Source organism: Lampris incognitus, chromosome 6, assembly GCF_029633865.1.
Source record: "Lampris incognitus isolate fLamInc1 chromosome 6, fLamInc1.hap2, whole genome shotgun sequence".
Taxonomy (NCBI): Eukaryota; Metazoa; Chordata; class Actinopteri; order Lampriformes; family Lampridae; genus Lampris; species Lampris incognitus.
In genome coordinates, this window is record NC_079216.1 from 514,621 (window position 1) to 540,000 (window position 25,380).

The window sequence follows — 25,380 nt, forward strand, 5'->3', positions numbered from 1 at the left end:
ATAGACAAAGAGGTACAAGAAGAAGATGAGAGGTTAGCAAAGTGAACGGGCATGAAGGAAAGAAACTGAATAAAAAGAGAGAGCCAAAGAAAAAGGCAAGAGACAGACCAAACTCTTCTTTAGCCATAGAGAGATGGTTCACACATGAACTCTTTTCAATTGAAAAACAGTACATTGCGGGGCGTTTCATGTCACCATGGGCGTCACCATGGCAACCATTGTGGCTGTACCAGAGAGAAAAGAGATGCCATGGAGCTGCATTTCTCAGTGACATGAAGCATTAATCACTTTACAGAAGTAGGTCAAGTACTGCTAGAGGTCTATCTCCAGTCTGGTAGAACCATGCAGGTCCATGCTGTCCTGCTGGTAGACCTCTGGAGAGAGACAACCCCATAACGTACAGCAGACACTAGATGACTAGAACCAACACGTGTGTTAGTGGGGTCAGGGTTAGTTTTAGGTTTCAGCCTGGTAGAACTATGCAGGTTCATGCTGTCTTCCTGTTACACCTCTGGATAGAGACAATCCCATAACATACAGCAGACACTAGATGACTAGAACCAACACGTGTGTTAGTAGCGTCAGAGTTAGTTTTAGGGTTCAGGGTAGGGTTGGGGGATCATACCTGTAGGTTTGTCTTCATGAGCGATGCCCCAGCCTCCACAAGGAAGTGACAGATGCTCCTCTGGCAGGAACTGGCTGCTTTATGGAGAGCTGTTTCACCTCTGATGACACACAGAGTCACTATACACTACACATGCAACAGCAGGACATCTGCCAGTTTAAAATGCCATGAGTGGAAGTAGGTTGTTGTGAAGTGTTAGGTGGCATGTTGACTCACAAATGTGTTGAGGTAGGTTGTTGTGACGTGTTGGGCGGCATGTTGACTCAGAAATGTGTTGAGGTAGGTTGTTGTGACGTGTTGGGTGGCATGTTGACTCAAAAATGTGTTGAGGTAGGTTGTTGTGACATGTTGGGTGGCATGCTGACTCAGAAATGTGTTGAGGTAGGTTGTTGTGACATGTTGGGTGGCATGCTGACTCAGAAATGTGTTGAGGTAGGTTGTTGTGACATGTTGGGTGGCATGCTGACTCAGAAAGACCAATAGATGGAGCAGTACAAGAGAACATATCTGTTGTCTATGGTTTTAAGAAGACTATTTTCACAATCAAAGTAGTTTAAGTGAACAATTTTGTTAAATATGAGTTGTGTTTACTATTTAGAGGGGAGCCTGAAAGTATTCAACCCCCTGGAATGAAGAGAGAGAAGAGACAAAGATATGAAAAACCAAAATGGAAACAATTACCAACGAACTTTGGGGAAGTCTTCAAAGTCAACAGCTTGTATTTTCATTTACATATTTACACACATACAGTGCATCCGGAAAGTATTCACAGCCCTTCACTTTCCCCACATTTTGTTATGTTACAGCCTTATTCCAAAATGGATTAAATTCCTTTTTTTTCTCATCAATCTACACACAATACCCCATAATGACAAAGTGAAAAAGGTTTTGTAAAATTTTTTGCAAATGTATTAAGAACAAAAAACTGAAATATTGCATGTACATAAGTATTCACACCCTTTGCTATGACACTCAAAATTGAGCTCAGGTTCATCCTGTTTCCACTGATCATCCTTGAGATGTTTCTACATCTTGATTGGAGTCCACCTGTGGTAAATTCAATTGATTGGACATGATTTGGAAAGGCACACACCTGTTTATATAAGGTCACACTGTTGACCGTGCATGTCAGAGCAGAAACCAAGCCATGGAGTCAAAGGAATTGTCTGTGGACCTCCGAGACAGGATTGTATCGAGGCACAGATCTGGGGAAGGGTACAAAAAAATTTCTACAGCTTTGAAGGTCCCGAAGAGCACAGTGGTCTCCGTCATTCGTAAATGGAAGAAGTCTGGATCCACCAGGACTCTTCCTAGAGCTGGCCGTCCAGCCAAACTGAGCAATCGGGGGAGAAGGGCCTTGGTCAGGGAGGTGACCAAGAACCCGATGGTCACTCTGACAGAGCTCCAGCGTTCCTCTGTGGAGATGGGAGAACCTTCCAGAAGAACAACCATCTCTGCAGCACTCCACCAATCAGGCCTTTATGGTAGAGTGGCCAGACGGAAGCCTCTGCTCAGTAAAAGGCACATGATAGCCCGCTTGGAGTTTGCCAGAAAGCACCTAAAGGACTCTCAGACCATGAGAAACAAGATTCTCTGGTCTGATGAAACCAAGATTGAACTCTTTGGCCTGAATGCCAAACGTCACGTCTGGAGGAAACCAGGCACCTCTCATCACCTTGCTAATACCATTTTTACACTGAAGCATGGTGGTGGCAGCATCATGCTGTGGGGATGTTTTTCAGCGGCAGGAACTGGGAGACTAGTCAGGATCGAGGGAAAGATGAATGGAGCAAAGTACAGGGAGATCCTTGATGAAAACCTGCTCCAGAGCCCTCAGGACCTCAGACTGGGGCGATGGTTTACCTTTCAACACGACAACGACCCTAAGCACACAGCCAAGACAATGAAGGAGTGGCTTCGGGACAAGTCTGTGAATGTCCTTGAGCCCAGAGTTGAACCCCATTGAACATCTCTGGAAAGACCTGAAAATAGCTGTGCAGCGACGCTCCCCATCTAACCTTACAGATTTCGAGAGGATCTTCAGAGAAGAATGGGAGAAATACCACAAATATAGGTGTGCCAAGCTTGTAGCTTCATACCCAAGAAGACTTGAGGCTGTAATCGCTGCCAAGGGTGCCTCAACCAAGTACTGAGTAAAGGGTGTGAATACTTATGTACATGCAATATTTCAGTTTTTTATTTTTAATAAATTTGCAAAAAATTCTACAAACCCTTTTTCACGTTTTCATTATGGGGTATTGTGTGTAGATTGATGAGAAAAAAAGGAATTTAATCCATTTTGGAATAAGGCTGTAACATAACAAAATGTGGGGAAAGTGATATATGTGTGTGTGTGTGTGTGTGTGTGTGTATAAACAGCTAGCTTTAATAATCTAGTTTTTAACTAGATTGTTTAACACAATCTTGGGAAAGTGAGAAGATGCCTGAGGAGTGGAGAAGCATACTGGTACCGATTTTCAAGAACAAGGGCGATGTGCAAAACTGTAGCAACTACAGAGGTATAAAGTTGATCAGCCACAGCATGAAGAGATGGGAAAGAGTAATAGAAGCTAGGTTAAGAGGAGGAGAGGTGATGATCAGCGAGCAGCAGTATGGTTTCATGCCATGAAAGAGCACCACAGATGTGATGTTTGCTTTGAGAATGTTGATGGAGAAGTATAGAGAAGACCAGAAGGAGTTACATTGTGTCTTTGTGGATTTAGAGAAAGCATACGACAGGGTGCCGAGAGAGGAGGTGTGGTATTGTATGAGGAAGTCAGGAGTTGCAGAGAAGTATGTAGGAGTGGTGCAGGATATGTATGAGGGAAGTGTGACAGTGGTGAGGTGTGTGGTTGGAATGACAGATGGGTTCAAGGTGGAAGTGGGATTACATCAAGGATCGGCTCTGAGCCCTTTCTTGTTTACAATGGTGATGGAAAGGTTGATGGACGAGATCAGGCAGGAGTCTCCATGGACTATGAAGTTTGCGGATGACATTGTGATCTGTAGCGAGAGTAGGGTGCATGTGGAGGAGAGCCTGGAGAGGTGGAGGTATTCACTGGAGAGAAGAGGAATGAGTCTGTAGGAGCAAGACGGAATACCTATGCGTGAATGAGAGGTAGGACAGTGGAATGGTCAGGATGCAAGGAGTGGAGGTGACGAAAGTGGATGAGTTTAAATACTTGGTCATCTGTCCAAAGTAATGGGGAGTGCAGAAGAGAGGTGAATTAAGAGAGTGCAGGCAGGGTGGAGTGGGTGGTGAAGAGTGTCAGGAGTGATTTGTGACAGAAGGGTACCAGCAAGAGTTAAAGGGAAGGTTTACAAGATGGTTGTGAGACCAGCTATGTTGTAGGGTTTGGAGACAGTGGCACTGATGAAAAGACAGGAGGTGGAGCTGGAGGTGGCAGAGGTGAAGATGATAAGATTTTCATTGGGAGTGATGAAAAAGGACAGGATTAGGAGCGAGTATATTAGAGGGACAGCTCAGGTTGGACGGTTTGGAGACAAAGCAAGAGAGACAAGATGGAGATGGTTTGGACATGTGTGGAGGAGAGATGCTGGGTATATTGGGAGAAGGATGCTGAATATGGAGCTGCCAGGGAAGAGGAGACGAGGAAGGCCAAAGAGGAGGTTTATGGATGTGGTGAGGGAGGACATGCAGGTGGCTGGTGTGACAGAGGAAGATGCTGAGGACAGGAAGAGATGGAAACGGATGATCCACTGTGGCGCCCCCTAACGGGAGCAGCCGAAAGTGGTATGTATATATGTGTGTGTGTGTGTGTGTGTGTGTGTGTGTGTGTGTGTGTGTGTGTGTGTAAATAGCACTTGCCTTGCACCTTGTTACAATACAGCCCCTTGATTGCACCTTCAATCTTGTCTGGTCTCAATTATTCATACCCATTCAAAACCCTTCCTCTCTGTCACTTTATTTAATAATATTTATGCCATGTACCTCCCTCTACCCCCAGACCCCCCGAGAGTCGTAACATAGCATACGGTCAAATTCATTCTGAGATGGCTTCAAAGTGAGAGTCGCTGAGTGGCCCAACCGAAGCCCAGACTTGAGAATCTGCTGAATACAGATTTTCCCAGTCTAACCTGACAGAGCTGGAGACAATCTGCAAGAAAGAACCGGCAAAATCCCAGAGCCAGAGGTCAAAAGCTGACACAAAGACACTCCCAAGTACCCCAAGCTGTCATCTGTGCACACACGCGCACACACACACACACACACACACACACACACACACACATATATATATATATATATATATATATATAGTTCATCAACTTTGAGTTCAAATCGTAATACAGCAAATTGACACCACAAGCTGTAACTGAACAAAACAACAACAAGATGGGAGAAATGTCAGAAGGGCTGGAAAACTCTCAGGCTCCAACTTGTGACAAATAAGAAATATGTTGAAAATTACTGAATATAAAATAGTTAGAATGATCTGGAATATGGTATGGCGTTACGCTGAATACTGCATAATAATAAAGTTAGATATTAAAGACTAAAGTTGAATATCATTAAGTGAAAAACAGTATTGTCAATTATGTATTCTAAATATGAAACACTTCGGTTAAAAGTAAAATATCAGACAGTTATTTTTCATGACATGGGTCAGATGCAGAGGAACAGAACTTGAACTTACGTGTTTTTTTCTGTTATGTCCAGGTGAGATACAGGCACTAGACATAGAGAAACAGAAATTAGTCACACGTTGATCCAGATCACATCTAGATAGATCCAGAATACAACACCTCTGACTGACATTACAAAACGTCACACAACAGAACACATCTGACCAACCTGAAACCCTCCACATCATTCCCAGAGGGCTGAATCAGTATGGCTGGGTACACAGTTTAGACATTACATATCATCTAATGACAAACTGCAGGTAACCCCACCCTTATAAACCATCCAGCCTCCTACAGACCATTTCCCCCGCACTTAACCCTGCAGTCACACACATCACCAACTCCTCGCTTACAACAGGTGTGCTCCCCACTGCATTTAATCAAGCTCGGGTCACCCCACTGCTCAAGAACCCTACACTCAACCCAGCCCAGGTTGAAAACTACAGACCCGTTTCACTCCTACCCTTTCTTTCAAAAATACTTGAGCGCACGGTCTTTAACCAAGTCTCTGAATTCCTTTCTGAGAACACCCTGTATGATCCGCGTCAGTCTGGCTTTAAGCGGGTCACTCTACCGAGACTGCACTCCTGTCACTAATGGAATCACTGCGTTTGGCTAGAGCTATCAGTCCTCAGCTTTACTGCTGCTAGACCTGTCAGCTGCCTTTTTTTTAAAATAATATTTTTATTTGGAGATGTTGACAAGTGCAAAATACAATAGGCATGTACTTGGAGGATTTCCATTTTTCTTTTACACAAACACCCCACCTACCAAAACATGGGGTGCACCCGCCTAGAGAAGCAGAACAAGAAAACAAGATAATAACACATACACAATAAAAATAACAATAGATACATTTACATGTGAAAGAGGTCACATTTAGCCATGTTCAATGTCACTGTGTACATACATATTCACGACTGCACTCATACATGCCCGCATCAGTCCAAGGCAGAAACAATTTCGATACAATTTAAATACAATATCCACAATATGTACGTATATCCGTAGAATATACAATCAGAGATGCTGAGTATATTGGGAGAAGGATGCTGAATATGGAGCTGCCAGGGAAGAGGAGAAGAGGAAGGCCAAAGAGGTTTATGGATGTGGTGAGGGAAGAGATGCAGGTGGCTGGTGTGACAGAGGAAGACGCAGAAGACAGGAAGAAATGGAAACGGATGATCCGCTGTGGCGACCCCTAACGGGAGCAGCTGAAAGTAGTAGTAGTAGTAGATCCGTAGAATATACAATCCCCGGTAACTGGTATATAAGAAGAAAAAATAAAGATATGGGGAAGGAAAAATAAATGAATGTTTAAACACTTCTATTTGTCAAATGTTATATAGGCCTACTGTGGTCTGTGGTGACTAAATATCTTAGGTCATCAGGCAAAGTTTTTAGCTTGCTTAGATATGTCAAAATCGGACCCCAGATGGAGAAAAGTTTGTCACTGGACCCCCTAAGAGTGTACTTAATCTTCTCTAACTGTATGAAATGCATCAGACCACTCAACCACATAGACACTTTAAGTGGGTGTTTTGATTTCCAATGTAATAAAATTCTTCTGCGAGCAAGCAGTGTCGTGACAGCAATGATGGTTTTATGGCCTTTTCTCATTATAGAGTGTTCCCCACCTGTGATTCCAAATATAGCTGCTGCTGCATTGGGTTGGAAATCAATATCAAGTGCTTCGGACAGTGATTTAAAAACCATAGACCAGTAAGTTGTCAGAGCCAGGCATGACTAAAACATATGGGTTAAGTTAGCAGGGGTGTTATGGCACCTGTCACAACTTGCGTCTGAATTAGGGTAAATCTTAGCTAGTCTTGCTTTAGAAAAATGAGCACAATGTATGACTTTGAACTGTATTATACTTAGTCTTGCACAGGAAGTACCACCATTCACTTTTTGTAAAGCACAGTTCCAGTCGTCCTCATCCATGTCCTCTCCTAGCTCAGCTGCCCAGTCTGCCCTAATCTTAGCAAGAGTTATGTTTTTAAGAGAAGCTATACAATCATGTATCCTTGAAATTAGTCCTTTAGAATTAAAAGGGATCTCTAGCATACCATCTAAACCTGAGACTGAAGATAAATTGGAAAGTTGGGGTCATGGCTCTGAAGTCAGCTGCTTTTTACCCTATTCTTCAGAGCTGTCCCATTCTCTGCTCCACCCCCTCTGCCGATCCAGGGAGGGCTGGAGACAACCACCACATGCCTCCTCCGATACATGTGGAGTCACCAGCCGCTTCTTTTCACCTGAGAGTGAGGAGTTTCACCAGGGGGATGTAGCACGTGGGGGGATCACGCTATTCCCCCCCCCGTTTTCCCTCCCCCTGAACAGGCACCCCGACTGACCAGAGGAGGCGCTAGTGCAGTGACCAGGACACATACCCACATCCGGCTTCCCACCCGCAGACACAGCCAATTGTGTCTGTAGGGATGCCCAACCAAGCCAGAGGTAACACGGGGATTCCAACTGGTGATCCTCGTGTTGATAGGCAACAGAATAGACCACTACATTACCTGGACGCCTGTCAGCTGCCTTTGACACAGTTAACCACCAAATCCTCCTCTCCACACTCACTGAGCTTGGTATGTCAGGATCTGCCCTCCGCTGGTTCAAGTCCTACCTCTCGGGGAGATCTTTTAGAGTATCTTGGAGGGGAGCAGTGTCCAAACTGCATGGCTTATCCACAGGGGTACCTCAAGGATCAATGCTCAGTCCCTTCCTCTTTTCAATATACACCTCCTCAAATTGTGCAATCATCCAGTCCCATGGTTTGTCATACCATTTCTATGGTGATGATACCCTGCTCTTCCTATCATTCCCGCCAGATGACCTCAGTCTTGGCATGGACATCATCATGCCTTGCCGATATCTCTGCACGGATGAAAGAACGCTACCTTCAACTTAGACTGAGCTCCTTGTCATCCCAGCCGGTCCATTTTTACAACAACATATCCATATCCAGCTCGGCTCAACCAAACTCATGCCCACAAAGTCTGCCCGAAACCTGGGTGTCGTGACCAATGACCAACTAACCTTTAAGGTTCACATGGCCTTGATAGCTTGACTATTAAGACTATTGAGCCTATTAGAACTTTGGTGTGTCAAATGATGGGCATGCATGTGTGTCATGTGATTGACCATGTAGCTGTTTACATTACTGCATCCATCCCAGAGTGCTAACATTAGTTCTGAATAGCTTCCCTTCCTTTTACCTCACATTGGACTGTAAATTCCAACACATTGTTGGTCAAATATTTAACGTTACATCTTTGTAGTGTGTGTGTGTGTGTGTGCGGCGTGCATGCTCAGTTATACTTTACGAGTGCACTGGGGTCCGTCGTGCCACCGTGTGTGTGTGAGCGTATGTGAGCGAGAGACTGAGAGAGGGAGGGATATTTCCTTGGCAAATAAATACTAGCCTAGATAGAGAGCACCTCAGCACCCCCACTCAAAATACCTTCTCGTGCCCCTGCCTGCAGGACACTAATGCTGCCAGGCTCAGGGGTTCCAGTCCATGTGCTGTTCAATGATACAGCACTTGAGGCATGGCTGGTTTTCAGGTGTCATGTCACGTTTAAGCCAAATCATTGTTTTTTATGTCAACAACTTGTGTTCAGAATCATGATCACATCCCAAATCCAACTGGGAGAGGCAGAACATGTTATTTAACATGTCCATGAATAATCTTTCCAAAGCTTGAAGTAAAAAAAAACAACAAAAAAAAACAGACACTGAAATACAAACTTCTATTTGCTATCTGGGACTATCTGCCAACATTCCAGAGGACATACTGGTTGTAAACAACACTGGATCGCCCCCCTGGGGAAATACACCTAACACAGGGAGACGGAGAACAGGGGTACTCTCCAGGTTCAGGAGACGGCCCTATCGGCCCCCACTACCAACACTGATCTTATCCAACGTGCGATCCCTCAAAAATAAAATGGATGAACTTTTGTCATTAACACAAACCGACAGAGACTGCTCAGCCTTCTGCTTCACCGAGACAAGGCTGGATCAACCAGTCCCTGATCAAGCGGTAACCCCCCTGGCTTCACTATCTTCAGAGCCCACAGGTCAGTCAAACTATCTCACAAGTCAGAAGGTGGAGGTATTTGTCTCATGGTCAATCAGCGCTGGCGTAACAACTCAACACTCAACACTGCTCTTATGATCTTGAATTGACCAGTTTGAAATGCAGACCATATTACCTTCCGAGAGAATTCATCAGTTTGAAATGCAGACCATATTACCTTCCGAGAGAATTCATCAGTTTGAAATGCAGACCATATTGCCTTCCCAGAGAATTCATCAGTTTGAAATGCAGACCATATTACCTTCCCAGAGAATTCATCAGTTTGAAATGCAGACCACATTACCTTCCCAGAGAATTCATCAGTTTGAAATGCAGACCATATTGCCTTCCCAGAGAATTCATCAGTTTGAAATGCAGACCATATTACCTTCCCAGAGAATTCATCAGTTTGAAATGCAGACCATATTACCTTCCCAGAGAATTCATCAGTTTGAAATGCAGACCATATTGCCTTCCCAGAGAATTCATCAGTTTGAAATGCAGACCATATTGCCTTCCCAGAGAATTCGCTTCAATTGCATTAGCTGCTGTTTACGTTCCGCTGCAAGCGAATGCTAACACAGCCATTAGCGAACTCTCGCAACACATTTCCCATGTTGAAAACTCCTACCCTGACACGTCTGTCATTGTGTTAGGTGATTTCAATCATACGAATCTGTCACTCGAACTACCTAACTATGAGCAACAACTCACTTGCCATAGCAGAGAAAACAAAATATTGGATCACTGCTACATCTCAATTTAGAATGCCTACCGTGCATTCCCGAGGGCTCCACTGGGCAAGTCCGACCACACTGTGTTACTCCTTATCCCAAAATACAAACAAAAGTGTAAAGCCATCAAGAAAACATCCAAATCTGTCAGGTCCTGGTCCATGGATGCCATTGAAATGCTTCCAGGGTGTTTTGGATGCACTAATTGCAATATATTTAGTGCAACTTGCGACTCCCTCGCAAACACAGTGACGTCATACATCAAGTTCCGCGAGGAACATCCCTACCAAAACCATGACATTGTACAGCAATGAAAAACCCTGGTTCTCCAAAGAATTACACCTCCTACACAAAGAAAAGAACTGGGCGCACAAAAACGGAAACAGGGATCAGTACAGAGCAGCCAAGTATACGCTGCACGCTGCAATAAGAAAATCAAAGTCCATCTACGCAACTAAACTCGAACAACAATGGGCTAGGTGCACAAGCGGTTGTCATTGAAACTTCCGGGCGTCCTGGAGTGCATTGCCATTTCCGGTCAGATTTGTTGTGAGGAGAACGGATCGCTAGCTAGCTGTATCTTTCAAGATGAGTGTCTTCGGGGCAAAGAGGAGGCGACTGGTTACTTATCAGCGACAACAGACAGCGACAACTAGTTACCACTGTTGTGTACCTAAGTGTGCTAACTCATCTCGGTATAATTCGACGATTAGCTTTCATAGATTTCCAACTAACCCCGAGCTACGAGCCCAGTGGCTAGCTAAGATCCGTAGAGACGAGTTCACTCCTTCCGAGACTACTCGTGTCTGTAGTCGGCGTTTCAAGACAGGCGATGTAGTTATGACTGAGGGAAAGAAAGTACTCAACAAAGGTAGTGTACCATCTCTTTTTGCTTGGAACCAATATTCCACTCCAGCCCCAAGGCTCAATGTTTGGCAACGCCGCCCGAGAGGCCCTTCCCCGGACATGGCGTTACCGGTCTCTGACTCCGACTCTGACCTGGAAGCACGGGTACCCGATCACGACTACTGCATTACACCGGCGACCATCGGGAGGGCTGATCAGTTGGCTGCGGTAAACAACGTGTTGAAAAGGAAAGTACTGGAGCTGCAAAACTGTCTGGAAAGGTCGCAGCTACAGTCCCGTTTTGGTCTGCAACGTCTCGCAGGATCGGACGAGGACATTCGTTTTTACACAAGGTAAATGAACCATTTTCTGGAATATAAGATAAATTATGTGTCAACTGGTATGTACACTGCCGTGTGTTTACCGTAATAGAAAGAAGGTCTAATGTGCTTATCTTTTTATTCTTAGATTTGCATCATACAAGCATTTCTTGACCTTTTGGCAACTGATAGAGCCAGCCGTAAAAACCAAGATGATAAGGGTCACCAGTGCTGCCTCTGTCAACTCCACTCAACACAAAGCAACAGTAAGTTATGTTATGAGAATCAAATCCAGTGAAGAGAAATGATGGTCATTGTTGTATCCAATGTTGATGTGACGCATGTATGTGCATGTACTGCATGTTGAGAATGGTTTGTGATTACACACTCATGTGGGCAATAGGCACTATATACAATATACAATAGGGCATAGGCTATTGGGGCCAAGACTGCCTCAGTGTGATCATGGGTGAATAGGCAACATCTCTCTAGTGGCACTTTTTGGTGGTTTAATTGCTTTTACTGTCATGCTATTGCTGTTGTGATTTAACTGGTCTCTGCATGATAAAAACACAAAGCCCTTTTCATTTATTTTCACAGAAACTGGCACCCACTGACGAACTGCTGCTATTTTTGATGTCCTTGTCTGTTTGCCTGCCTCTCAGATCTTACCAAACGCTTTGACATTCACCGCACCACAGCCAGCAGGATCATTACAACATGGACAAACTTTCTTTACTTTGTCCATGGCTCCATCCGCCTGTGGATACCACAAGATGAAGTGAAAGCTCTTTTGCCACCAGAGTTTGAGTCCTACCCTGACACACAGGTGATTCTTGACTGTACAGAGATCTACTGCCAAACTCCCTCCTCTCTCCTTCTGCAGAGTGAGGTCTTCTCAACATACAAATCTCACACAACATTCAAGGCCTTGATAGGAATTGCCCCCCATGGCCCCATAACGTTTATCTCTGCATTGTATGCTGGCTCTATGAGCGACCGAGAGATCTTCAAGATATCTGGCATTACTAACCTCCTCACAGCAGACACAGCCATTATGGTGGACAAAGGTTTTGTGGTAGACTCTCTTGTTCCCTGCAAGGTCTACCAACCCGCCTTTCTGTCGAAGAATGCCCAAATGTGTAGGGAGGATGTCCAGCAGACGCAGTCCATTGCCCGCTCGAGAGTCCACGTTGAGAGGTGATTTTGTTTTAAATACTAATATTTATATCAATTGTATTTTACACAGGTAAAGATTTGATGATGATATGCTGTATCTCATGAATTAAATATTCTGCTCATTGTTCTCACAAGAAATGTATATTGTATATCTTATGGGTATCCTTATGTTGTTCATTTTTACTTTTTCTTCTTTGTTTCAAACCTGGACAGGTGTATCCAGAGGGTCAAAGAAAACAAGCTGTTCAGCCAGGTCATACCACTGTCTGTGTGTGGAAGTATCGATCAGCTGTTCAATGTAGCTTGCATCCTGGTGAACTACCAGAATGGACCACTGGTGAAGGCCTGGGCAGGTAAATGTGTAACTAGTATTTGCAGTTACTACTTATAAATTGATGGAATAATGGCACATTTGCAGACATTAGCAGGGTTAAGGTTATAATCCTAGTAATAAAGCAAATTTGACATTAAATAATTATGCATTTAATTCCAAAAGGAGAGAGACGCCCTCAGGAGCGAACCCACGCTGACCTCACAAGCATCAGGACCAGGAGGACCATCAGCCCACAGCCACACAGACCTCTGTCACCAGGAGTAGGTTGACCATCAGCCCACAGCCACACAGACCTCTGTCACCAGGAGTAGGTTGACCATCAGCCCACAGCCACACAGACCTCTGTCACCAGAGGTCACAATCACATACATGTGAGCTACTGCTCCATTTACCTAATCAGATGTCAGCATATTGTCCCAGTGAACCAATTCTCCATTCAAACATACCATATCTCATTGTATTTGTTGTATTCATTGTCCATCCATTGTATATAATGCCCATACTCAAGTGCCTTATCTTTTAACTTATTTTTAGCTTTGGTCTTCATGTGTGTATATCTTATATTGTGTTTGCTGTGTTTGTCTGTGTCTGTCTTGCACTGATTGGTGAAGCCACAGCCCTCATTTCATTTTTAACATGTGCCTGCACATTGTTTTTAATGACAATAAAATTGAATTGAATTATCCTGTTGTATAATATTGTCTATCCATAGTACGCAGCTCATAATACATAGTCCATAGTACATACTAGCCATATGCTTCACAAGCTTTTTGTCACATGGCATCTTGCCATACTCCATGTTGTCTGCCACTCTTGTTCCTGTTATTAAGGACAAAGCAGGCAAAGTAGGGAGTTTAGATAATTATCAACCGATTGCTCTAGCCAGTGTGGTATCTAAAGGGATGGAGAAAATTTTATTTGACAGATTAAGTTCTTATTGTATAACTACTGACAACCAATTGATGTTCATCTATGCTTGCTTGCTTATTCTGTAAAGCACTTTGTGAAAAGCGCTTTATAAATAAAATTGACTTGTCCTACATCATATCTATCTATCTATTATTTCATTTTTCTATTCCTCCGGTCATAACATCATCGAGAGTATTTGGTCTGTTGGTGCTTGACAAACTTCAACAGGGGAATCACTCAGAAATGGTCGATAAAAACAGATTTATTGTAAAAACATATTACTGTGATTTTTGGTAAATCCTGAAGACACCTTGTGTAAAATGCCATCCTATCTCTCTGCTTCTCGCATCAAGACTGGAAATGGAAATGCACTCCGGAAATGGGAAGCGGAAGTGGTAGAATGTCGCTACGCAACTAGCCTATTCTCTTCCAGTAACTCCAGAGCAATATGGAAAAATCTTGAGGAAATGACATATTTCAAAAAACGTCCCTGCTGCCCTCCAGATAATGACCATAACCTCCCAGATAAATTAAATAAGTTTTATGCAAGGTTTGAAAAACCTATTCCACCAGCCATCCCTACTCCCACTCCAATGCCACCCTTCTGCCCCCAGGAGGATGAGGTGAGAGCTACATTCAAGAAGCTGAACATTAGGAAAGCAGCAGGGCCAGACAGCATCAGTCCTGCTTTGTTGAGCCACTGTGCAGCACAACTGGCCCCAATATTTTCCACCACCATATTTAATGATAATAATAAATCAATCTTATATAGCGCTTTTCTAACACTCACAGTGGCTTTACAATAAACGGGGTGAAACAAGACAACAGATAAACATAACATAAACATACAGGGATGGATGGGAAGGGGGGGGGGGCTACGAGAGGAAGAAGTGGCAGCCACACACGACACCAGCAGTACTCTCCCACTCTCCCACAAAAGGGCAAGGAAAACAAAAAAACAACAGCACTGTGGACGTTGATTTTCTGTAGGGGTTTACTCCCATAGCCTATTCCTCTCCCAAGGTATCCACTAGGCAGTGGAACACCTCTCTAAGACAATGTACAGTCCCACAGTGCTTCAAACTCTCTACCATCATTCCTGTGCTCAAGTCCTCAAAGATCACCTGCCTCAATGACTTCAGCCCAGTTGCCCTAAAATCTGTGGCCATGAATGCATTTGAGCGCATCATTCTGTCACACTTGAAATCTTGCACCTCCCCAATGATGGACGCATGTCGATTTGCCTATCAAGCCAACCGGTCTGTTGAGGATGCACTTAGCATAGCCCTGCACCATACCCTGCAACACCTGGAATCACCAAACACCTACGCACATATCCTGTTCATAGATCTTAGTTCTGCCTTCAACTCCATCAACCCACTCAAACTCTTTACCATACTCTTGGATATGAACACTGACCCAGCCATATGCCACTGGATTCAGAGCTTCCTGTGGAACAGACCACAGAGGGTGAAGGTTAATAACCTAACCTCACACCCTCTTACCCTCAGTACAGTTGCTCCTCAAGGCTGTGTTCTCTCCCCCTGGCTCTTCTCACTTTACATCCACAGACAGTTCTGTTAAAATAATAAAATACGCAGACGACACAACCATTGTAGACCTCATCTCCAACAATGATGAAACCCAGTACCACACTGCAGTAGACCAAGCTGTCACTTGGTGTGCAAACAACGACCTTCTGCTACAGCCAAAACCCAAGAACTCATTATTGACTTCCGATGCATGCCGAATCCTAAAACACCCATACAAATGAATGGAGACCCCATCACCACCACCGACTCTTAAATTCCTTGGAACATACATCAACAATAACCTCAGGTGGAAAATTAACTCTGAACACTTCATTGTAAAAGCTCAACAACAACTTTATTTTCTTAGGCAGCTTAAAAAATACCGGATCAAACATCAACTGCTCCTTCTGTTTTACTCAGCCATTATCCAGTCCATCATAGCATCTTCTATTACAGTATTATAGTATTACAGTATGGTACGGTGGCACAGACAGTCAAACACAGAAAAACTGCAGCAGATTGTCAACAAGGCATCCAAAATCATAGGCAACCCACTCCCCTCAGTTGAGTCTCTACATACTAACCAGACTGTAAAGCGAGCAAAGATCATCTCCGACCCCTCACATCCTGCTCATCACCTCTTCCAGCGCCTTCCCTCAGGGAGGCGCTACAGGTCACTGTCCACTAAGACTAAACGCTTCACAAACAGTTTTCCCCCAGCCATCAGGACTGTGAATTCCTCCCCATAGTCCCTCCTCACACACCACTGACATAAACACCACCATTCACCTGTTACGTCTGATATGTTTATTTCTGTTATTGTGTAACTGTATTGTTCCTGAAGATATGTGGAGTGTCTGTTGTTGTCCATGTATGTATTGTGTTGCAGAGTTTAATGTGTTATGAAGACATTCCACCGGCCTTGGTCATGTGGCTAATAAACAATCTAATATCTATCTATCTATCTATCTATCTATCTATCAATCTATCTATCTATCTATCCATCCATCCCTCTCTCTCTATCCATCCATCATCCACCCATCCAACAATCCATCCATCCCTCTGTCTCTCTCTATCCATCCATCTATCTATCTATCTTCATCAAAAAGTAATGTAGTATATTATTACCAAGCCTTTACCATTGTCTATGAGGTACTTGATGATGTCCTTGTTCCCCACCTCCACAGCATGGTGCAGCAATGTACAGCCTCCTTGGTCCTGCAGCAAAATGTCTGCACCTTGTTGGTGAAGGTCCATCAGCTAGAAATATCAGATGAAATCAGTTAAACTTTTTTAACATGGCTGAGTCCATTTTAACAGCTACAGCTCCGCCTTCAGAGAACAGACACTTAATTTATCTTAAACTATGATTAACTTGAGACTGACCCACCCTGTGGAGATCTCCAGCCTGGATACAGCTGATCAGATCTGAGTCTGGAGAAGACAAGACATGGGAGCCTGACTCACACTGTCTACTGCTGACTAGTGCCACATGAATCTCAGCCATTCATTTAGTTTAGCAAGAGGAAACGTGTCTTATATGAATGGCATCTGGAAGGGTGCAGCAGAGCAGATCTTTACCTTGCCTTGTGTCACATGAAGCAGCGCTGGTGGAGCTGCAGACAACACTTAAGAAACACAGACAACATAAATGACTGTAGGACAAATCATCATTGTTCTGATATAATTATACCCATACCAAATAACCACCAAAATATTGACTAGATATAACAATACTGATATAGAGGGCGTCCAGGTAGCGTAGCGGTCTATTCCGTTGCCTACCAACATGGGGATTGCCATGTTCAAATCCCCGTGTTACCTCCGGCTTGGTCAGGTGTCCCTACAGACACAATTGGCTGTGTCTGTGGGTGGGAAGCTGGATGTGGGTATGTGTCCTGGTCGCTGCACTAGCGCCTCCTCTGGTCAATCGGGGCACCTGTTCAGGGGGGAGGGGGAACTGGGGGAACAGCGTGATCCTCCCGCGCGCTACGTCCCCCTGGTGAAACTCCTCACTGTCAGGTGAAAAGAAGAGGCTGGTGACTCCACGTGTATGGGAAGAGGCATGTGGTAGTCTGCAGCCCTCCCCGGATCACCAGAGGGGGTGGAGCAGCAATCGGGACGGCTCGGAAGAGTGGGGTAATTGGCCGGATACAATTGTGGAGAAAATTCCACAGAAAAAAAAAAAGAATTGTCCCTCGTAGTGATGTCACACCAGGAACATCAACCAGATTTTGCAAAAGGTCACCCATCAGCCAATCAGAGTAGCAGCTCATGAATAATGCCATGGTTAATGACCCCGTCAAACAGCCTCGTTAGAGGTGGGTGTGGAGTACTGGAAACCAAATGCCTTGGGGCAAAAAGAAACAGCCTTGGATGAAAAAAAAGTCACAGATGCGCTTCATAGTAGTTCTACCAATTTATCTAAAACTCCCCTCCTTTAAAAGTGGTAGAGGGGTGCTATGAGCCTCTCGGTCAACAATCCATCCATCCACCCATCATCCAAACCGCTTATCCTGCTCTCAGGGTGGTGGGGATGCTGGAGCCTATCCCAGCAGTCATTGGGCGGCAGGCAGGAAGACACCCTGGACAGGCCGCCAGGCCATCACGTCACATCACATCACCGCATCACAGTCGGTCCACAATGTTTCTGCACATTTCTACCTGGAATGACACCTTATGGGCAATACCAAGTGGTACAACATGAGGGAGAGGCTGCAGGTGGCAGTATACTCAACATGAAGCAACACCTTTCAAACAAAATGACGTTTCACACAACAGAAGTTTGTGCAGGGTTTGTGTAACAGTTCAACAGTTCAACACCAGCTCATGGAAACCTGCCCTGTCTGCAGACAGTCCAGACATGACATGGTTTGTTGCATTAGGCTTGACTGGCAGGTCAGAGTTCAACTTTGTTTTTGATTTGATTTATTTTGATTAGATAAACAAAGAACAACGACCAAAAACAGATAAAATAAAACAATAATATCAAACTGAAATGAATGATAAACTTACACAACAAACTCAATAAACACATTCTCATACTAAAACCAAATCAGATATTACATGTTGTCAAAGGAGTAGGGGGAAGGATGCACTTACTGATTCCTGCCCCCTACTCCAACCATCAATTAATTCATTATGTCTTGATGTTGCTCAATAATCCAGGTGAGAACAACACCCCATAAGGTGAATCAGTTCATCTGGACACCACGTTTACTGACACATACTTCCATCATCATCTAAGTGACCTCTTCAGTTTCACCTGACTGCAGGTATCCCCACCCTTATAAACAATACAGTGGCATAACGACTCAAACCAACAATAGGTTTCATATGCATATTGCCGTGACTTTTCAATGGTCATGTGTACTATTCACAGAGGATTTGGGAATGTTTGCAGGCACAGTATTGTAAGATGGTGACAGATGTACTCTTACCCCACCCCCATCCCCGGGTTCAGGGGTGGCCATTTCCTCTTAACATAGATGGCCTCTTTGACTTCCCGTTTAAACCAGCGTTACTCCCTATCAAGGATGTGCACATCCTTAGTCACTTGTATATTGGGGAAACTAAACAGACGCTGGCCAAGAGGATGGCACAACACAGGAGAGCTAACACGTCAGACCAGGACTCCACAGTCTACACCATCTACTGGCCAGGACTCCACAGTCTACACCATCTACAGGCCAGAAATCCACAGTCTACACCATCTACAGGCCAGTGGCCACTCCTTCAAGGATGAGGATGTGCACATCCTTGATAGGGAGGAACGCTTGTGATACAATGCTGTGACTGCAACCATTCCCACATCCTCTGTGAATGGGTTATTCTTATACTACGTCACATATCACGTGACGGCAACACATCCACCACGTTGGAGGACAACGTCTCCAATCCATAGGATAGTGTGTTGCTCTCACTGCGTGATGCTAAACGTTTTCTAAACAGTCAGAGTGACAGAATGTGTTTCAAGGTTTGATTCATACAGAACAGCTATCGTGGTTCCATATCTTGCTATGGTTAATTTCTGCGCTGTTTTTGGTTGTTCCAATCAAGCTGCCAGAGAACAGAACAAGTCCTGCTTTAATTTTCCAAAGATAATCGGCCATCAAGGAGAAGAAACTCGAAGGTTGTCAGCGGAAAGAAGTAGAAAATGGATATCGGGGATAAGTCAGGATGACCTTACAGAAGAAAAATTAGTATCATGCAGAAGTGAGGATATCTGCTTTTACAAAAGGGAAAAAGCAGCTTGGTCTTTTAGAAATTGAGGCGACAAGAAAAACGGCATCCGTCCGCATCCATGTGGAGCGCGTCGTTGGCCTGGTATAGAGAAAATTTACAATTTTACAAGAAACTTTACCAACAGACTACCTCAGTAATAAGGATGGTGTTGCTATGACAACAGTGGATAATATTGCCTTGGTTTCTTGTGCACTGACAAATGTGTGTGATTCAGTAGTTCCTTCAGACTGATACAACTTTCAAGTTTCTATTATTCATTGTGTAAAACTGTTATAATATACTTTTTTACAAAACAAAAACATTTAAAAATAAAGACAACATTTCAATTTTATGAGACATTTTTCAATTGTGTGTCAGCCATCATCAGTAGTTATAAGCTAAATCTTAAAATGACATGGTTTGAATATAATAGTACAAGAGGGAGAGAAACTGCTTTTGTTGTGTAAATTTGTTAACATATGGGTCTAACATATCAATAAGTGCGTGTTTTTCCATATAGCTCTCCTTGGTTTTTCTATCTAAAGCTTGTACATAATTCTTGATCGAAGCCATCGCGGAACTGCATGAGATTGGCATAACAGCCAAAATTCCTCAAATCGAATCTGATCCTTCACACTGTTAGGCCAGAACTTAATTTGCAAACTGTTTTTTGAAGAGTGGATCACAACTGTGATGTTTTATTTACATACGTTTGCCCGATTTACGCTTAAAATTCCGTTCTTTTAAACACAGGTCGACAATGAGAACTTCAGTGTTTGCTGAACTGAACAGTGGTTGCTGAGGTCTTGCTGTCCTCCAACATGGCGGAGCTGTTCGTTGTCAATGAAAAAGTCATGTGATTGAGAATAACCCTTAGTACAAATGGCTTTGAAAAGTCACAAAAATTTGCATATGACACCGATCATTGTTTTCGGTCATTATGCCACTGTATTGTTTATAAGGGTGGGGAGAGAACCCATACAGGAGTGTGGAGATGAAAGTCGGAACTTTGAATGTTGGCACTATGACTGGTAAAGGGACAGAGTGGCTGATATGATGGAGAGAAGGATGGTAGATGTACTGTGTGTGCAAGAGACCAGGTGGAAGGGGAGTAAGGCCAGGACCATTAGAGTTGGGTTCAAACTCTTCTACCATGGTGTGGATGGGAGGAGAAATGGGGTTGGGGTGATTCTGAAGGAAGAGTATGTCAAGAGTGTGCTGGAGGTGAAGAGAGTGTCAGACAGAGTGATGAGTATGAAGCAGGAAATTGAAGGTGTATTGCTGAATGTTATCAGCGCATGTGCCTTGCAAGTTGGGTGTGAGATGGAAGAGAAAGAAGAATTCTGGAGTGAGTTGGATGATGTGGTGGAGAGGGTACCCAAGGAGGAGAAAGTGGAAATCGGAGCAGACTTCAATGGGCATGTTAGTGAAGGGAACAGAGGTGATGAGGAGGTGATGGGAAGGTATGGTGTCAAGGAGAAGAAGGAGGAAAGACAGATGGTGGATTTAGCGAAAAGGATGGAAATGGCTGTGGTGAATTTATATTTCAAGAAGAGGGAAGAACACATGGTGACGTATAAGAGTGGAGGAAAGTGCACATAGGTGGACTATATCTTATGTAGAAGGCATGATCTGAAAGGGATTGGAGACTGCAAGGTGCTGACATGGGAGAACGTAGAGAGGTAGCATCAGATGGTGGTCTGTAGGATGACTTTGGAGACCAAGAAGAGGAAGAGAGTGAAGGCAGAGCCAAGGATCAAATGGTGGAAGTTGAAGAAGGAAGACTGTTGTGTGGAGTTCAGGCAGGAGTTAAGACAGGCACTGGGTGGTAGTGAAGAGTTGCCAGATGGCTGGGCAACCGCTGCAGAAATAGTGAGGGAGACAGCTAGGAAGGTTCTTGGTGTGTCATCAAGACAGACGAAGGAAGACAAGGAGACTTGGTGGTGGAATGAGGAAGTATAGGGAAGTATACAGAAGAAGAGGTTGGCAAAGAAGTCAGAGAGATGAAGAAAGTAGGCAGGAGTACAAGGAGACCCAGCGTAAAGCGAAGAGAGAGGTGGCGAAGGCAAAGGAAAAGGTTTATGGTGAGTTGTATGAGAGGTTAGACAGGAAGGAGAAAAGGACTTGTACTGATTGGCTAGACAGAGGGACCGAGCTGGGAAGGATGTGCAGCAGGTTAGGGTGATCAAGGATAGAGATGGAAATGTGCTGACAAGTGAGGGTGTGTTGAGAAGGTGGAAGGAGTCCCTTGAGGAGCTGATGAATGAAGAAAATGAGAGAGAGAAGTTTGGATGATGTGGGGATAGTGAATCAGGAAGTGCGGTGGATTAGCAAGGAGGAAGTGAGGGCAGTTATGAAGAGGATGAAGAGTGAAAAGGCAGTTGGTCCAGGTGACATACCAGTGGAGGAATGGAGATGTTTAGGAGAGATGGCAGTGGAGTTTTTAACTAGATTGTTTAACACAATCTTGGAAAGTGATGCCTGAGGAATGGAGAAGAAGCATACTGGTACCGATTTTCAAGAACAAGGGTGATGTGCAAAACTGTAGCAACTACAGAGGTATAAAGTTGATCAGCCACAGCATGAAGATTTGGGAAATAGTAATAGAAGCTAGGTTAAGAGGACAGGTGACAATTAGTGAGCAACAGTATGGTTTCATGCCATGAAAGAGCACCACAGATGTGATGGTTGCTTTGAGAATGTTGATGGACAAGTATAGAGAAGGTCAGAAGGAGTTACATTGTGTCATTGTAGATTTAGAGAAAGCATACAGACAGGGTACCGAGAGAGGAGGTGTGGTATTGTATGAGGAAGTTGGGAGTTGCAGAGGAGTATGTGGGAGTGGTGTAGGATATGTATGAGGGAAGTGTGACAGTGGTGAGGTGTGCGGTTAGAATGACAGATGGGTTCAAGGTGGAGGTGGGATTACATCAAGGATCAGCTCTGACCCCTTTCTTGTTTGCAATGGTGGACAGTTTGACGGACGAGGTCAGGCAGGAGTCTCCATGGACAATGATGTTTGTGGATGACATTGTCATCTGTTGCGAGAGTAGGGTGCAGGTTGAAGAGAGCCTGGAGAGGTGGCGGTATGCACTGGAGAGAAGAGGAATGAAAGTCAGTAGGAGCAAGACGGAATACATATGTGTGAATGAGAGGGAGGACAGCGGAATGGTGAGGATGCAAGGATAGAGGTGACGAAGGTATATGACTTTAAATACTTGGGGTCAACTGTCCAAAGTAATGGGGAGTGCAGAAGAGAGGTGAAGAAGAGAGAGCAGGCAGAGTGGAGTGGATGGAGAAGAGTGTCAGGAGTGATTTGTGACAGAAGGGTACCAGCAAGAGTTAAAGGGAAGGTTTACAAGATGGTTGTGAGACCAGCTATGTAATACGGTTTGGAGACAGTGGCACTGATGAAAAGACAGGAGGAGGAGCTGGAGGTGGCAGAGATGAAGATGATAAGATTTTCACTGGGAGTGATGAAGGACAGAATTAGGAACGAGTATATTAGAGGGACAGCTCAGGTTGGACGGTTTGGCGACAAAGCAAGAGAGACAAGATTGAGATGGTTTGGACATGTGTGGAGGAGAGATGCTGGGTATATTGGGAAAAGAATGCTGAATATGGAGCTGCCAGGGAAGAGGAAAAGAGGAAGGCCAAAGAGGAGGTTTATGGATGTGGTGAGGGAGGACATGCAGGTGGCTGGTGTGACAGAGGAAGATGCAGAGGACAGGAAGAAATGGAAATGGATGGTCCGCTGTAGCGACCCCTAACGGGAGCAGCCAAAAGTAATAGTAGTAGTAGTAGTAGATACATACACTATATGTACAAAAGTATTGGGACACACCTCTTAATCATTGAATTCAGGTGTTTCATTCAGACCCAATGCCACGGGTATATAAAATCCAGCATTTGTGAAAGAATGGGTCGTTCTGAAGAGCTCAGTGAATTCAAGCGTGGTGCTGTCATAGGATGACACCTTTGCAGTAAGGCAGTTGGTGAAATTTCTACCCTGCTGGATATTCCACGGTCAACTTTAAGTGGTATTATTGAAAAGTGGAAGCATTTAGGAACAACAGCATCTCAGCCACAAAGTGGCAGACCACGTAAAGTCACACAGCTGGGTCAACGAGTGCTGAGGCGCTGAGGCATAGTGTGTAAAAGTTGCCAGCACTCTGTGACTCAATAATTGCAGAGTTTCAAACTTCCTCCGGCATTAACATCAGCACAAAACTGTGCACCGAGAGCTTCATGGAATGGGTTTCCATGGCTGAGCAGCTGCATGCAAGCCTTACATCACTAAGCACAATGCCAAGCGTCGGGTGGAGTGGTATAAAGCACGCTGCCACTGGACTCTGGAGCAGTGGAAACGTGTTCTGTGGAGTGACGAATCACGCTTCTCTGTCTGGCAGTCTGATGGACGAGTCTGGGTTTGGCGGATGCCAGGAGAACATTACCTGCCTGGCTGCATTGTGCCAACTGTAAAGTTTGGTGGGGGAGGGATAATGGTATGGGGTTGTTTTTCAGGGGTTGGGCTAGGCCCCTTAGTTCCAGTGAAGGGAATCTTAATGCTTCAGTCTACCAAGACATTTTGGATAATTCTATGCTTCCAAATTTGAGGGAACAGTTTCGGGAGGGCACTTTTCTGTTCCAGCATGACTGTGCCCCAGTGCCCAAAGCAAGGTCCATTAAGACATGGTTGGGTGAGTTTGGTGTGGAAGAACTTGACTGGCCTGCACAGAGCCCTGACCTCAACCCCATCGAACACCTTTGGGATGAACTAGAACGGAGATTGCGAGTCAGGTCTTCTCGTCCAACATCAGTGCCTGATCTCACAAATGCTCTTCTGGATGAACAGGCAAAAATTCCCACAGACACACTCCAAAACCTTGTGGAAAGAGAGTGGAAGCTGTTATAGCTGCAAAGGGGGACCAACTCCATATTAATGACTATGGATTTAGAATGTGATGTCATAAAAGCTCCGGTAGGTGTAATGGCCAGGTGTCCCAATACTTTTGTACATATAATGTATATTATATACACTCACCGGCCACTTTATTAGGCACACCTGTCCAACTGCTCGTTAACGCAAATTTCTAATCAGCCAATCACATGGCAGCAACTCAATGCATTTAGGCATGTAGACATGGTCAAGACGATCTGCTGCAGTTCAAACCGAGCATCAGAATGGGGAAGAAAGGTGATTTAAGTGACTTTGAACGTGGCATGGTTGTTGGTGCCAGACGGGCTGGTCTGAGTATTTCAGAAACTGCTGATCTACTGGGATTTTCACGCACAACCATCTCTAGGGTTTACAGAGAATGGTCCGAAAAAGAGAAAATATCCGGTGAGCGGCAGTTCTGTGGGCGAAAATGCCTTGTTGATGCCAGAGGTCAGAGGAGAATGGCCAGACTGGTTCGAGCTGATAGAAAGGCAACAGTAACTCAAATAACCACTCATTACAACCGAGGTATGCAGAAGAGCATCTCTGAATGCACAACACGTAGAACCTTGAGGCAGATGGGCTACAGCAGCAGAAGACCACACCGAGTGCCACTCCTGTCAGCTAAGAACAGGAAACTGAGGCTACAATTCGCACAGGCTCACCAAAATTGGACAATAGAAGATCGGAAAAACGTTGCCTGGTCTGATGAGTCTCGATTTCTGCTGCGACATTCGGATGGTAGGGTCAGAATTTGGCGTCAACAACATGAAAGCATGGATCCATCCTGCCTTGTATCAACGGTTCAGGCTGGTGGTGGTGGTGTAATGGTGTGGGGGATATTTTCTTGGCACACTTTGGGCCCCTTAGTACCAATTGAGCATCGTGTCAACGCCACAGCCTACCTGAGTATTGTTGCTGACCATGTCCATCCCTTTATGACCACAGTGTTCCCATCTTCTGATGGCTACTTCCAGCAGGATAACGCACCATGTCATAAAGCT

The 25,380-nt window shown here is 44.5% G+C and overlaps 1 protein-coding gene across 1 annotated transcript in view; it reads right to left on the reverse strand.

Annotated features, from left to right (window-relative positions):
• Positions 1-25,380, reverse strand: part of LOC130113901 (diacylglycerol kinase zeta-like) — a 132,246-nt gene that overhangs the window by 15,075 nt on the left and 91,791 nt on the right. Inside the window, exons 26-30 of the mRNA XM_056281599.1 lie at positions 16,795-16,829; positions 16,604-16,647; positions 16,353-16,473; positions 5,284-5,320; positions 626-725 (exon numbers count right to left, since the gene is read on the reverse strand). Of these exons, the coding sequence (XP_056137574.1) occupies positions 626-725; positions 5,284-5,320; positions 16,353-16,473; positions 16,604-16,647; positions 16,795-16,829 (337 nt within the window). The remainder of the gene's footprint in view (positions 1-625; positions 726-5,283; positions 5,321-16,352; positions 16,474-16,603; positions 16,648-16,794; positions 16,830-25,380) is intronic.